Raw genomic sequence first — 15399 nt, 5'->3', positions numbered from 1 at the left:
GTGTCATCTGTCCTTTCATATTGAAGTGTAAGTTAATTTCTCAATAATATCGTACGTACGAAATAAAATTCCTCTAAAGAAGTCAAAGTCTAACCTGGATTTGTTTTTGGAATCTAAATGAATGGCAACCCTCTCTTCACTATGATACAGTTGATCGTTGTTGTCAATTTGAATAAATGGAGACGTGGGATAAACGTCAATGACATTGTCACCAAATAACCAAAAAAAAACCATCTAAGGAGGTCAACATACAGTCTTCAACAATAAACACTCGTCCAAACTTTATAAAAGCTGTGAATAAATTTAACAGAAACAATCAATCATCTACCATCAACACCAAATTATCCAAATAACAAACTTAACGTCTTGGAGATAATGAGAAAATCATTTCTAAAAGTTCCAAGTTTCGAAACAAATTCGCTCTATGATAAGTCTAAGAAATTTTGTAATTGAATTCTTTGTTAAATCATTCCATAAGTAGCAGACGCGGTCATGTGTGAATATGATTTAGGAAATAAATCATCACCGAGGATGTTAAAATGTTATTTATCATTGGCCTTGTATTACTTGGATGTTCAAAAGGTTTTAATTTTTTATTTTCAATATATCTGTCATTTTAAAAAGTAAATTTAATATTGCGATCATGCTTGCTCGATAAGGGTCATCAACCGTAAAATTTTAATGGAAGCCGATTGTATCCGGTTTTCAAAGATTGATAGCAATCGGTCCTTGACAACATTTTTGAAAATAAAATGTTTTGAGTTTTCGGTATAACGATCGATATAAGGCATGTCCCCAGTCTTTAAAGAAATCAGAGGTCTATATTTTAATTAGACTGGCATGTCCCATGAAAAATGAGGTCACAGACCATAATTTCCAAGTGTGGGAGATGGGTTAATTAGAATATCACAAATGCTTCTAAAAAATCCTAATGGTGAATATTGCCAAGTGAGGTTTTATCTGACACAGTACTTTAAAAGAGAGAAAATTTAAGATTTAAGATAAAAATTTAATGAACGGCAATGGATGCCAAATTCTTGAAATTAGCTCATTGTGACAGGTGAGTTAAAAGTATAAGTTATTCCATTTTTGTTATTTACGGAACTCTTTTCTCCACCGTCTGATTTCTGTGAATTTTGTTCAGTCCTGCAAACAAATAGAAATAACAGGAAATATGTATTTGGTATATCAAAATTAGTATGATTAAATTAGCCAATAAGCAACCAGGAGTCAAAATTGTCATGATAACGTTTGTTCTGTTCAGAAAACCTGTAGTGACGTCACATTCTTTTGTTTATTTCTTTCTTCAAGTTCGAAAATACTCAATTCCAAATTGACAATTCTTATTATTATTATTATTAATCAATATTTCGTAATATAAAAAAAAGAGATGAACTGTCCACTAAGACCAAAGGACTAAGATGTAAACAATTGCAAGGCCCCCAACTCTTTTTCGGCATTTTTTTTTTCTTTGCTCAGGATATTTTCATACTGCTTTGGACGTCTTTTTGATTCAAATGTATTTCTTAACACAAGAAAAGACTTATAGAGTTACTACACGCTTTAATTTTGATAACTTTAAAATTGTTTGGATAAAATGCTAAAAAAGGATGTGCACAATGTGGTTATGCTCTGAAAACTTTCTGAGTTTCACTGAAATCCATCACTGGTTTGAAGAAGTCTGGAGTTACAAATCAATGAACAAAACTAACATTAAACATCCGATTCGCTAAGGTTGAGAGGGTGTTACACCACGAGTTCATACACGAGTTATCAAAAAAGATCAAAATATACAACCATCAAAACTTGATTACACATAAGAAAAGTACACAAGCTTTCCGACAGCAACTGCTGCCCTGTCTTTTGTTTATTTCTGGAAAACAAAACATGTGTTCTTTTAACATTCAGAATAAAACAGCTGTTGCTTCCTTACCAACTCAGCGATGTATGCTGATGAGATAGCTCCGATGCGTCCTGTCATGCTGGCAAACCCTAGTGATGATGCCCTCAGTACAGTAGGGAAAAGTTCGGCGGTTAACATATAAACAACAAAAAAAGCGATTGATACAAAAAATTTCCCAATCATAGCTAGGCTGGTTGTTAGCCAAGTCTGTGCTGAAAAAAAGATTTTAAAATAATTGAAACATTAATTGCAAAATGAAATACATGATGACAAATCAAAACCTTTTCTTCAACACAATTTCCATGTTTATTTTTTTTTCATAACAACATTGTTTTCCCGTTTAAACACAGAATTTTTGTTCATAGTATTCCATTCAAGTCAGGTACATGATTGTGTAAATGTTCGTAATGTTCGCCAACTTAACACCGATTTTCCAAAATTTTGCACCCAAGGATTCTCGGTAAAAGATAATCTAGGAAGACGTCTAATTGCGTAAGTGATATATATGTTTTACTTTTACTCACATTCGTTAGCGTATAAATACGTGAAAATTGTACTTAAACACGTGACCGCACCAAGAATCATCACAGTGCAAAATAACTTCTTTCTCCCAATTTTATTTGCTGTATACCAACAAAACAATATTGCCAAAAGTTCAGCAGACGAGGACGCAGCATAATTCACAAACAAGTCACCACCAAATTTGGCAACGTTCATGGATATACCATAATAGACCAAATTAAGAGCAAACCTGAAAGTTCAAATGTAATATGTATCACCTAACAATCTAACTGATCTGAGAATATTCGTTCATCTTCGATAGCCAAGGATAACGATCCGGACCCCTACTCTTCTCCCTTGGCAGATTGAGTAAAAATTTCGGATTCACGAGGTAATGATTTCCAACGGTTGCAGTTGTAACTGGCTGCATCCAATCGAAATGCGCATTTAACATGATCACATGTAACTGTTGCCACGTACATATTGTACAACGAGTCTTTACACTCAAATCATAGGACGATATTTAGTAATAAAAATCATATATCAAAAACTGAAATATTAATTCTGATATGACGCTCTTTTTTTTTTTCATTTTCTTTTTTAAAGCCATTTTCAAATTCTAATAGAACATGGGAAGTACGGGTGTGACGTCACAATCAAATTGCAAGGTTAATTGTATGTTTTAACAACGTCAGAGATCGAAATGGACTTTTTTGTGGTTTGTACTTGCTTGCAAATAAATGAAATCATTTTAAAAGTAAGTTTACAGGTTTTAATTCAGTTTTTAATCGTAAAACAGTTGGTTATCTAGAACGTTTGTGCTTCATCAAACTTAATCAAAATTGCTGCCTATCAAACGTGTCTTATAGGTCCGCTTCAAAGTACAAAAGTTAGTTCAGAATTTTCCTATTTAAATCGATATAATTCTATCAAGTCATGACCTATGCTAATTTTGAAATGGGTGTGCATTATATTCGACAACATACTTTCGCTCAGTATAAAGATCTTAACAAATATAATGCCTACCCATGTCAAAATGAGCAAACATGTTTAATCCGCCACATTCTGTATGTGCCTGTCCCAAGTCAGGAGCCTGTAATTAAGTGGTTGTCGTTTATTGCTGTGTTACATATTTGTTTTTCGTTCATTATTTTGTACATAAATTAGGCCGTTAATTTTCTCGTTTGAATTGTTTTACTTTTGTCATTTCGGGGCCTTTTATAGCTGACTATGCGGTATGGGCTTTGCTCATTGTTAAAGGCCGTACGTTGACCTACTATAGTTTTTAATTTCTGGGTCATTTGGTCTCTTTGGGAGGCTTGTCGCATTGGCAATCATACCACATCTTTTTTTATAAATAGCATGATATAAAGATGTTCGTTGTTGTTCTGCGGTTTGCATGTTGTGTCGATTATTATATTATTTGTGTGTGCGTTTCTCTGTGATGAGTGTTCTTGCGTGTGTTTGTGCTGTATTTCTGTCACGTAGTGTTGTCATTGTAGCGATATTCTTAACATTGCCATAAAAACGGGAGGTTTGGCTAGCCATAAAACCAGGTTCAACCCACAATTTTTCTTAAAATGTCCTGTACCAAGTCAGGAATATGGCAGTTGTTATCAACTAGTTCGTTTCTATGTATGTTGGTGTTTGTTTTTGTTGCACTTCAGTTTTCCTCTTATAGTTGATGTGTTTCCCTCGGTTTTAGTTTTTAACCCGGATTTGTTTTCTCTCAATCGAATTATGCATTTTGAACACCGGTATACTTCTGTTGCCTTTCTTTATAATATATATTGCATACATACCAGTTCATACTAACGATGCTTAATCTCCACAGCAAAGACTTGGATTTTATTAATTCTTTTAAAAATTGTGTATATGTAGCTGTTCGTTCGTCTTTAATCGTTATGTCTTTCACTGATAGGGGAAGAGTCTTTTTGTTCACCTTGGCAATTGTTTTTAGAGACGGCATTGCTTTTTCTATTTTTCCTCGACTTATAAGCCATCTTGGGGATTCATCTAGGAAGCTGAAATAACAAAATAAGGGCTGTACTCAACGAATGTGCTTCCGAATAAAAGTAAAATTGGGGTTTCCGTCAGCGACCCTAAAACATAAAAAGTGGTCGATTGATACGATCTTAGACAACTCATGTTTTTTAGTTGTATAAAATTGATAAAGAAATGATATCAAATCCTAGGCTTAATCAATAAACGTAATTTATGTATACATGGTAAATTATTAAGTCAGGGATTTTGTAACCACAAATCAATTAAAACTTTTACTAAATTCTTTCATAGATACAAGGACTTGGATAGGTAGTTTGGCTGTACGTGTAGAGTGGTAATAAAATCGGGAAAATCACATCCTAATTCTTACAGTTTATAGAGCCCATAAATTTAGGTACGATACATGTAAACTCATTGATCCATTGAATAATCTCATTCTTAAAGGTTATCAATTTAACATTTAAGTAAAATAAATATTGTTTTCATCGGTACTAACATTGATTTTGTTTTTGAAAATTTAAAACCTAGCTAAATATATATTGCTACATGTGTTCAGTTATAAGTACTCATGATCATACATCCCGTTGATAATTTTTACTAATATTTTGGCATTGCACGAGGGCTTGCGTTTCTCCGACTGTTTATGACGTGTTTACACTAAATCGGTTGGATGTGTACTGATTGATACTGTAGTCTAGGAGAACATTATTTATTTATTAGTTGTAACTGGCTTTGAACTAGCTTTCAGTAACTGCGAGTACTCTTCTATCTGTTCTTTGTGTTTATTGTTTTTATTTTAGTTGCTTTTCTGTTGTTCGAACCGATTTATTGAGATGAGCCATTTAATTTTTGCAACTGAATTTTCCAGTTTGTTCTTATGTTGTGCCATAACACCATTGTCCGTGGTTAGAGGAGGGTTGAGCGCCTCCAAACATTTTCGACCCCGCCATATTCTTTATGTGCATGTCCCAAGTCAGGAGCCTGTAGTTCAGTGGGTGTCGTTGGTTCATGTCTGTTATATTTGTTTTACGTAAATTGTATTGTTATAAATCAGACAGTTAGTTTTCTAATTTTTAATTTGAACTTTGGTGTATAATTGACTCATTAGCAACTTACCACATCTCCTTGATGTTTATATTAGATCAAATTATCGTTTATTACGTCCTCTTTACCTCGATTTCCACCGGAAGAGACTTTTCATTGGATTAATAATTGCACGAGCAACATGACGGGTGCTGTTGAAGATGCAAATATACTTAGATGAGTGACACATGCTCTTTATAGCCTCTAGTTTTTTTTTCAGCTGTTATGTATTTCCCAAACTGTTTGCTATTTTCAATGATATCTCCTATCCTATTTTCAACATACTTGTTGTGTGATTTCGTTATTTCGGTCGTTATTGATTTTCGTAGTTTTCCCTCAAATTCTGTCCATATAAATATTTCTCTCCGTTTCCGTTTCCGTTTCGTATTCCGTTTCCGCCGTTTAGCAACACCCTGCCACGTGCGGATCAGGAACAGCCTTCCCTCCCGGAGCACCTGAGTAAATTTAAAAAGGCATATATATGGAACGCCTCAGCTGTCTTATGTGGAACTCTGATATTACTTTATGTTGTTTTATTATTACTTGATGATATTTTGTCTTTACTTAATATGGTTTTGACATTACGTAATGATATTTTGATATAACTCAATATGGAATAGTCATTACTTAATGATATTTCAATATTACACGATATGGTTTCGTATTGACTTGATATAGTTTTGTCATTACTCAATATGGTTTTGTCATTACTCGATGTGGTTTCACCATTATTTAATGTGGTTTTAACATTACTTGATGTGAATGTGACTTAACGTTATGTAGTTGTTTCATTACATGATGTGGTTTTGTTATTTTGTAATGATGATTTGCCTATTCTTTATATGGTTTTAACATTACGTAATGATGTTTCAAAATTTGACGATTTTACACTACATGATGTGTTTGTTTCATTATTTGATGTGGTCCTGTCATTCTTTGGTGTGGTTATCCCATTACTTGATGAGGTAAAATCACGTGACCAATTTGGAAAAACCTGTTCTATTTTTAGATAGATTTCCATGTTGTATGTGCCTTGGATGAGTGCGGCCATCCATCGAATTAGAGTTCAAATGAAAGTTAGGGTTACTGTTTGAGTAGAACTTTGAGTTAGTCTACGATTCCGAATTTAAGTCATTATTAGAATTAAAGTTTTAGTTAGCATTGAGTTTCGAGTTGGACTTCAAGTTTGAGTCACATCATTTAAAGGTAGAGTTCTAGTTACACCATTAAATTTGATTCACTTTTTGAGTTTGAGTAAGATTCGAATTTAAGTCTCATTTAGATTAATTAAGATTTTGAGTTGAAATTCGTGCTATCTTATATGAGTTCGTAATTAAATTTTCAATCGCGGAACAAGGACTTTTGCTCGGGATTCCGAAAAGAGGGCTCCGGGGTATGCGTACAAAAGATAAACAATGTTACAGTATACAAAACGCAACATAGAAGTTGAAATAAAGTTAGATATGGTGTGATTGATAATGAGACAACTATCCACAGAGTTTAAATGCAGTGGATTTAAGAAATCATATATAGGCAACCGTACAGCCTTCAACACACCATATAGTCAGCTTTAAAAGGCCACCATGCACCATGTGAAAAAATTCAAACGAAAAAACAAACGGTCTTATTTATATTTAAACAATCTACAAAAAAAAATGACACACATTTATATACAACGACAACAATTGAACTTCGTGCTCCTGACTTGGGGCAGGTACATAAAGAAAGTGCACGTGGCGGAGTTTAACATGTATGTGAGCGCTAAATCCTAACCTTACATCGGACTGTTACACTTGTGTAACAGCACATCACGAGAAAAAAATGTAAACTAGACAAAGTGATGCCCCGCACTCAACTCATTTTACCGCTTATACCCCAAAAATGACAAAAAAAAAGTTCAACTATCTCCCAAAAGAGCAAAAGATAATAAAAATAAAAACCCTGACCACATGCACACCTTCAATATATGTACAAACAGCCAGCAGAGCGAAAACTTCCTAGCATTCAAACTGTAGGAGGAGTTATCTGGAAAGGCTCTTCTTATGCAAGTAAATTTCCCAAAAAATTACAAAGTTCAACTATCTCCAAAAAGAGCAAATATTAATAAACATTAAACCCTGACCACATGCACACCTTCAATATATGTACAAACAGACAGTTAAGAGAAAACTTCCTAGGATTCAAACTGTAGGAGGAGTTGTGCGGAATACCTATATACCCATAATGGGACGGACAGACGGACGGACGGACGGACAGGGGTAAAACAATACCCCCCCCCCCTCCAACTTTCAGTTGCGGTGGCATACAAAACAGTTTCATTTGGCTGACTCAATAGATCGGTATGACTGGGTAATATAAATCCATCGGGATGATCTCGGATGCTCCAGAAAGGCACCCGTCGTGTTATTCGAGAAAGTACAAACCCAGTGATTTGGTTTTATTTGGTAGTTCACATTCAAGAAAAAGATGACGGTATTATGGTTACGACCACTGGAACATGTCCGTCGTCACATGTGAAACAGATATTCCAAAAAGTTTATTTTTCAATTAGTGCGAGGTAGATCAGTGAATTCAATTGATAACAAATAAAAGATTGATATTTGTATAAGTTCAAATGATCATTTACGCTAAAAAAAATTCGGAAAATTCTTATTTTATAGTATTGATGCTTTGTCGCTAAGTCCGAGCCCCCTCCCCCCGTTTCCCTGTAACTTTAGTGTGAGTTGATTTGAAGCGCTTCATTTGTTCACATTAAAGTTCAAGTCGTTTGATTTGTGTCGAGCCTGCGACATCAATGTAGCGGCAGTGAGACCCAACAAACCTATATTTCGTCGTCGATAGTGGCGTCGGCGTCTCCATCTCATTTCTTTTTTTATTTCTATTGAGTTAAACCTTTCATTATACATGTTACTAAACACGTATGCCATTATAATTTTGTACTTTCAGAATATCATACTGTATTTGTTTACCTCAACTATTGTATCTGTATTTATATTGTATGTTTCTCTGTAAACTTGTAATTAGTTTTTAGAGAATAAAGTATCTATCCATCTATCTATCTATCTATCTATAGATCGTTAGGTTTCTAGTTTTTTACATTTTTTATTTCGGGACCTTTTATAGCTTACTATAGGGTATGGGTTTTGCTTATTGTTGAAAACCATACAGTTTGTTTTAGTTAAATAAAACCGAATTAAACTGTTTTGACATGATAAATTTGTAAACCTCCATGAAGTGTTTTAAGACTTGTATAGGAGTATAGGAGTTATTCTTCAATTTCAGCCGATCAACATGACGCTTTTACACTTACAGCAGCAATATCAGGCGAGACATAGGGTTCCGTGGAATATTTTACAAATTTATTACAAAAATACTGCTTCCGTTTGAAAACTTAGGATAAAAACAACAAGACAAAGTGGTTTGGGGATATCCCAATTATGTAAGAAATACTGTAAACTTTTTAATACTTTTTTTCTTATTATTGTCTGCCGGTTACCTTTTTCATGCTAAATAACACTGAACAACCACTCGAGCTTAAATTTGAACTTTAACTCAATGGATAGCGATACCAATCCAAAGCACATTAAACAAATGATATATTGAAATCTGTTTAAAAATAGAACATATTTTTTTCCGAATTGGTCACGTGGTTTTACCTCATCAAGTAATGGGATAACCACATCAAAGAATGACAGGACCACATCAAATAATGAAACAAACACATCAGGTAGTGTAAAATCGTCAAATTTTGAAATATCATTACGTAATGTTAAAACCATATAAAGAATAGGCAAATCATCATTACGAAATAACAAAACCACATCATGTAATGAAACAACTACATAACGTTAAGTCACATTCACATCAAGTAATGTTAAAACCACATTGACTAATGACACAACCACATTAAATAATGGTGAAACCACATCGAGTAATGACAAAACCATATTGAGTAATGACAAAACTATATCAAGTCAATACGAAACCATATCGTGTAATATCGAAATATCATTAAGTAATGACTATTCCATATTGAGTTATATCAAAACATCATTACGTAATGTCAAAACCATATTAAGTAAAGACAAAATATCATCAAGTAATAATAAAACAACATAAAGTAATATCAGAGTTCCACATAAGACAGCTGAGGCGTTCCATACATATATTTATATATGAAATTTGATAAATACATGTACTTACAAAATTACTACCAATGCATATATACCAATTGGTACACCGATAGCCCACATTAGAAGTTCCCATTCTCGTATAAAATACACAAGAATCAAAAGTAGGTATAGACCAACACAAAATCCGAGATAAATACAAAACGAGGCAAACAGTCTCATCTTTGGTCCTACCAATTCTGTAACTATAAACAAAAGTATTTTTCATTTTAAAATGTATTTCATAGCACGTGTATGCAAGAAATTGTATGCTAAATTTTCTGCACAACCCTTAAATGATAGCATGTAAACAACTTAAATATAAATAGATAATTATATACTTACATTGTAATTCACTAATATGTAAACTTTAGTTACCAGTTTATTAAGGATGTACACCTCTGAGGAGCCAAAAATTTCTAGAATTAAACTTTTTTTCTTTACCTGATTTTTGGGTTTATATGACTGTAAAAAAATAATTGGTGAAGAAAAAATCATATGATGGTGCACTTCTTTTTTTGCTACGGCCCTTTCAAAGTACCAAATTTTTATGATTTTCCCATTTTTCATCAGTTTTTGCCCAATTTTGGGCTATTATCGTGAAAAAAATCAAAGTTCCACAATTAAACTTTTTTTCATACTTTCAATAAAGATGAAGTGGACCAATCTGAATAAATTTAACTTAAAAAAACTATAGGTAGGTGTTAATATAAGAAAGTTTTTATCGTATTTTGATGCCGTTTTTCTTGGGTACGTCTAAACACTGCTCAGGACCTCCTGAGTGCACTCAGGACATACAAAGTGCACTCAGGACCCTTTATGGGCATCGTATTTGCACACAGGATGGCTGTATATATTCGTTACATGTTACTTATTTAAGAGTTAAATTTTGGTAGAATTTGAAATCGAACTTAGATAGATATATGTCAATTCTTATAAAATAATGAGGGCACGTGTCACTGATTACACAACTACTGAGCCGTGAATAATTCAATCAACAAAATTGATTGGATTATCTTTATTGTTGTTTATGAATTGTGTTGTTAGTACAGTGTTACGTTTAAAATTAATAACACGATGTTTTAAGTTTTTAGGGATTGTTTAATGTAGTTAAATTTAAATTATGCATAGTAAATTTTACGTTTATGGAGAAAAAAAAAACTATTGATACCTATGGATCTTCAGAACGCTGGCACTGTTGTACCATATTATATTCTGCTCTACTTCATCATTGTTGTATTTAATTGTATCTAAGTTATCATATTGGGGTATTATTTCGATGTTCTTTTTCAGTTTATTTTTCATGATGACGGCTGACTCAATTTTGTTGTGGTCTGCAGTTCATGCATAAAGAAAATAAAAAAATCGTGTTATTTTATAGTTGCCGTTTTTCTGTAACAAGTTCGATTTTTGTTTTTCTTTGGGTTTTTTTTTCTCTCTCTCCAAATCAACTTATTAAACAAAAACAATGTTTACTGAATATCAAATTTTATTGAATTTGTATATCTTTATTCTCAATAAACCATATACATAGGTATAGAGAAGACAATTATGTACAATATTTACAATGAAAATATTTAGATGAATTTATTTATATGATTTGGTAAGTCTAATATCTTGGCTGCGTACATGCTGCCCTTGGTCTTTTTCTTTGGTTTGGCTTACGAGCAAGTTTCTGGGGTTTTGACACTTTAAAATATGTGCACGAAATCTAAGTCGTGGTTTGGACGGATTTCGTGTCAATCAACAGTCTACGAAATAGTCTTTTTCGCTGTTCTTTTGTTTTCGAAAACCAACATTGAAATGATACATCATGTTTTCTGTACGGACCGAAATGTTCATAATTTTTTTTTACAGTAAAATACCAAAATATGATAAATGGCGAGAGTTCAATTTACGATAGCACTTATTTAGGACAGTAAACTGACAAAAATAAACATGGGAAGAACTGAGAAACAAAATTAAATATTTTTTCATTTGTTTTACAATAAAAAAATCATTTTTTATTAATTTAGTTTAGAATCATACTACAATCTTACTTACAAAATGTTTAGAAATAATACCCAAATATGATAATTTTCAGAAAACGGAGACAAATTCATTTTTTCCAGAATTTATTTACACATCGAAATTCGTTCTAGGCTTGTATTACTGCATGGACAAGAACGATTTAAATGAAAAATGAAATCTTACTAATTGCTGATTTATTAAACATTTGTATTACTCAGAAATAAAATTTAGACATTTTCTTTTCACTGTCTACAGCAAATCATTCTTCAGAATTTACTTTTACATTAAAACTGCTCAAGGAATCTTAATACTGGACAAGAACGAGCTCAATGTAAAACCAAATCTTACTACATAAAATAATCGCCACATTTTGCAATAATTTATATCTATATTTTTGAACGTTTTCAAATGAAATAAATTGAATTAAAATTTCCCAACTATATGTAGATTTCTCATATTTCTCAAATGGCTTCAATTATTACAAACAAAACGAAAAGTTTATTTAACATTTTTTCTAAAACAATATATCTTCATTGTTCTTTATTTTTCAAAAGACATCTTGGTTTTGTTTGTTTGCCAAGCTTACTTGTATGACGTTAGTACCATTACTAATCACTCCTAATTATTAAAGATCAAACGACCTTATCAACATGATAATTGATATTCAATATAATCATCGGTCATGCCTGACATATTTCATAAAATCGGCGCGTGCCAATGAAAACTTCAATAACTTCATAAATATTAAATTGATTTTATCAAAACAAAAATTATAAGATGGAGAATTAAATTATCTATCGAATGCATACCTTCACTACTCACTAAAACAACTATTTCATGTCCTGAACTGCACTTTGTATGTCCTGAGTGCACTCAGGAGGTCCTGAGCGGTGTTTAGACGTACCGGTTTTTCTTGTCAAATTTACCATACTGTCAATTTTGTAAATTTGTGATTTTTCTCTATTTTAAAAACAAAATGCATAATATTTCAAGTTCTTTGTTATAAATGATTGAAAAAATACATATCTAAGAAAATTGAAAAGAAAAAAGTGATATGGGATGAACATGTTTCTGGTAAAATCATGTTTTGTACCCCTCACCCATTTTCTCAAAATTTTGGCTAAAAAGACTGCCTTGATTGGTAATAAAATTTGAAAAATTTATTACTCAAAAACTACTTATTGTAAATACACATTTTTTTCACAGAGTTTAGTTTGATTATGATATTTATTAAATTCATTGCTATTTTCCACGTGTATCACATGTTTTGGAAATAATTCCAGAACGAGATTTCAACGAGACTGAAACGCCAGAAGAATACATCCTTAACATGACTGCAATTATCTGTGCTATTTGAGCAGTCAACTTGAACTGACCGTCTAAATATTTGAACTGACCGTCTAAATATTTGAATATACAGTCACTGCATTACCTTATAACGGTTTGGTTGTAACATTGGTAATGTAACTCCGTAGGGTTTTTATTTATGATATCAAAAATAAATACTGGTTCGCGGCATTTTTTCGTCATCGAGCCGCTTCAAATTCAAAATTGTTGTTTTTTATTACAAAATATATATTGAACATTTGAAACAGTGGCAGTTTTCAAGATAGCAACCATTATAAACATAAGATAAGGAGAAATGGTATGGTTGCCACTGTTGCAACTATCCAAATAAAATGATTGCAGGTCACTGTACGTCCTTCAACAATGAGCAAAACCATACCTTATAGTCAGCTGCTAAAAGGCCCTGACATGAAAATATGAGAAATGATTCAAACAAACAAAAACACCGGTATGATTTATGACCAAAAACAAAATAAGACAGACAGCAAAGGACGACAACTTGAATAACTGACTTGGGACAGGCACATATATAAATATAAATGTGGCGGGGTTAAACATGTTTGTGACTGCTCAACTCTTCCCTAACCTAGGACAGTGGTGTAACAGTACAACATAACGACATACTGTAAAAATCAGTTGGAAATTGTTTGACTCATCAGATCAGCATGATGCATAAAAAATCAACTAACTTAACGGAAAAACACACAAAGTACCGATCTCTGAGTACTCGCAGGTACTGAAACCTAGTTCAAAGCCAATAACAACTAGTAAATGAATCATGTAACCCAGACTAAAGTATCAATTAATGCCAAAATATAAGTACATAATATCGACAGGATGTAGACTATAAGTTCTCATAAATGTATAGCAATATAATAATTTATACATGTCTCGAAATATACATTTGATCTGTACTCGGCTCAAAACAGGATAGAAATGCTCGCACAGCCTCGTAATCAATCTGTGTCTAAGCCTTGTGCACATAGATTTTACATTTTGAGATAACGTTTAGTTAATCTTTATTTGTCTAATTTCTAAACATTGTATCACATAATATAAATACAACGAGATATTTGATATACGGCAATGAGACAGCATCCCAACGAAACCAACGAAACAAACAAAACAAAGTTATATGGTCTTCCTGCAGCTCTTCAACTGTAACGGTTCTTATACATCATTTGGCTTTGAGTGTTCCTGATGAAAGTAAATACAGGTAAGCGCTTTGGACGTATGAAATTTATAAAGTGTTGTTTTTGTTTTTGTTTTTGTTTTTTTTTTTACAAGGATTAGACATGTGTCTATTGTTTTAGAAGGTAGATTAATTTGTGTATGTCTTTTCTGGTATTATTAATCAGGTATTACTGCGGAAACGTTCATCGAACTTGTGTGGTGTCACCTTTTTCCCTGCATGAAGGCTTTACTGTCACATTAAAATAGGGAACAGCAATAGATACATTATTCCTAAGCGTTTGGTTTTGTAAATTGAATGTTGGAATTGTGTTTAGTGCATTTTTCGTTTCCGGTGTATTTAGTGGATCTATCGACGTGTAGATCTAGAACACGGTTGACATTCGGTATATCGAGCAAAATGATCGTGAAAGAATAACTAACGGTGGTCAAGCATTGCGATCGGATCGTAAAAGATCTGGTATCGGATCATGAATGCAAATAATTGTAATTCTACTTCAAAATCTGTGAAAAATCTGCTGTATGTTCAAAAGGTGGAACAAATCAGAACAAAATTATGTCTGTCGAAATGATTCAACTTCCTTAATAATAATAACACCAAGTTAAATAAAAAAAATAGAACTACATGTATTTAAGAAAACACAAAAGGCGACACACTAGCATATGAGAATCATTAAGAAAAGTCACATTTTGTATCTATAATGGTCACATTCCAATACATCATGATATATTTGAAACTTAATCTTTATTGTGTCAGAAAGTCCAGTAAAATAAAAGTATGCTATTACTTGAAAAAGTTCATATTATTGTTGAAAAAGTATAATTTTGTTGATCGTGAAAGTTCATTCAACGCATTATTTTGATCGCGAAAGACAAGGCGTGACCAGACTTAATGATCAGAAAACAACATTTCTTTTACCAATTATTTAACTTGTAATTGGTTGAAGCGGGAAATTACTTACCAAGAATGTAAATTAATGCTTTAATTTTTTTTTTGTGATATAAATATACCCATATTTAGACCTGTTTTCATTTTAGAGGCAATGCTACATGTCACTAGGCATCCAAGATAATAGGACCTGCAGGAGCGTAAATTGTCGAAAAGTAAATATCTTTGTATGGAGCGAGAGGAGGCTGTTGGTCTCCCTCTGGAAATATCTTAATGTGTAAGTTTTTAGGGTTAGATCAAAG

At 32.6% G+C, this 15399-nt stretch overlaps 1 protein-coding gene across 1 annotated transcript; it reads right to left on the bottom strand.

Moving 5' to 3' along the window:
• Positions 1-1650: 1650 nt before the first annotated feature.
• Positions 1651-9843, bottom strand: LOC127712967 (solute carrier family 22 member 5-like). Its single transcript, XM_052219550.1, has 5 exons — positions 9720-9843; positions 4207-4261; positions 2539-2654; positions 1992-2115; positions 1651-1681 (listed from the first exon to the last, which is right to left on the bottom strand). Exons 1-5 carry the CDS (start codon positions 9841-9843, stop codon positions 1651-1653), a joined length of 450 nt encoding a protein of 149 aa, XP_052075510.1.
• Positions 9844-15399: the final 5556 nt, after the last annotated feature.

Source organism: Mytilus californianus, unplaced genomic scaffold, assembly GCF_021869535.1.
Source record: "Mytilus californianus isolate M0D057914Y unplaced genomic scaffold, xbMytCali1.0.p SCAF_8, whole genome shotgun sequence".
Lineage (NCBI taxonomy): Eukaryota > Metazoa > Mollusca > Bivalvia > Mytilida > Mytilidae > Mytilus > Mytilus californianus.
Note: the sequence above shows the minus strand (reverse complement) of the source record. Positions and strands in the feature narration are given on the sequence as shown.

Coding starts and splice junctions, on each gene's coding strand:
- LOC127712967 (XM_052219550.1), bottom strand. CDS start 9,843: ATGAGACTGTTTGCCTCGTTTTGTATTTATCTCGGATTTTGTGTTGGT. Junction 2,655..4,206: donor AGCATCGTTAGTATGAACTG/GTATGTATGCAA, acceptor TTGAACTTTCAG/GTTTGCTCTTAATTTGGTCT. Junction 1,682..1,991: donor CTGAGGGCATCATCACTAGG/GTTTGCCAGCAT, acceptor TTGTAACTCCAG/ACTTCTTCAAACCAGTGATG.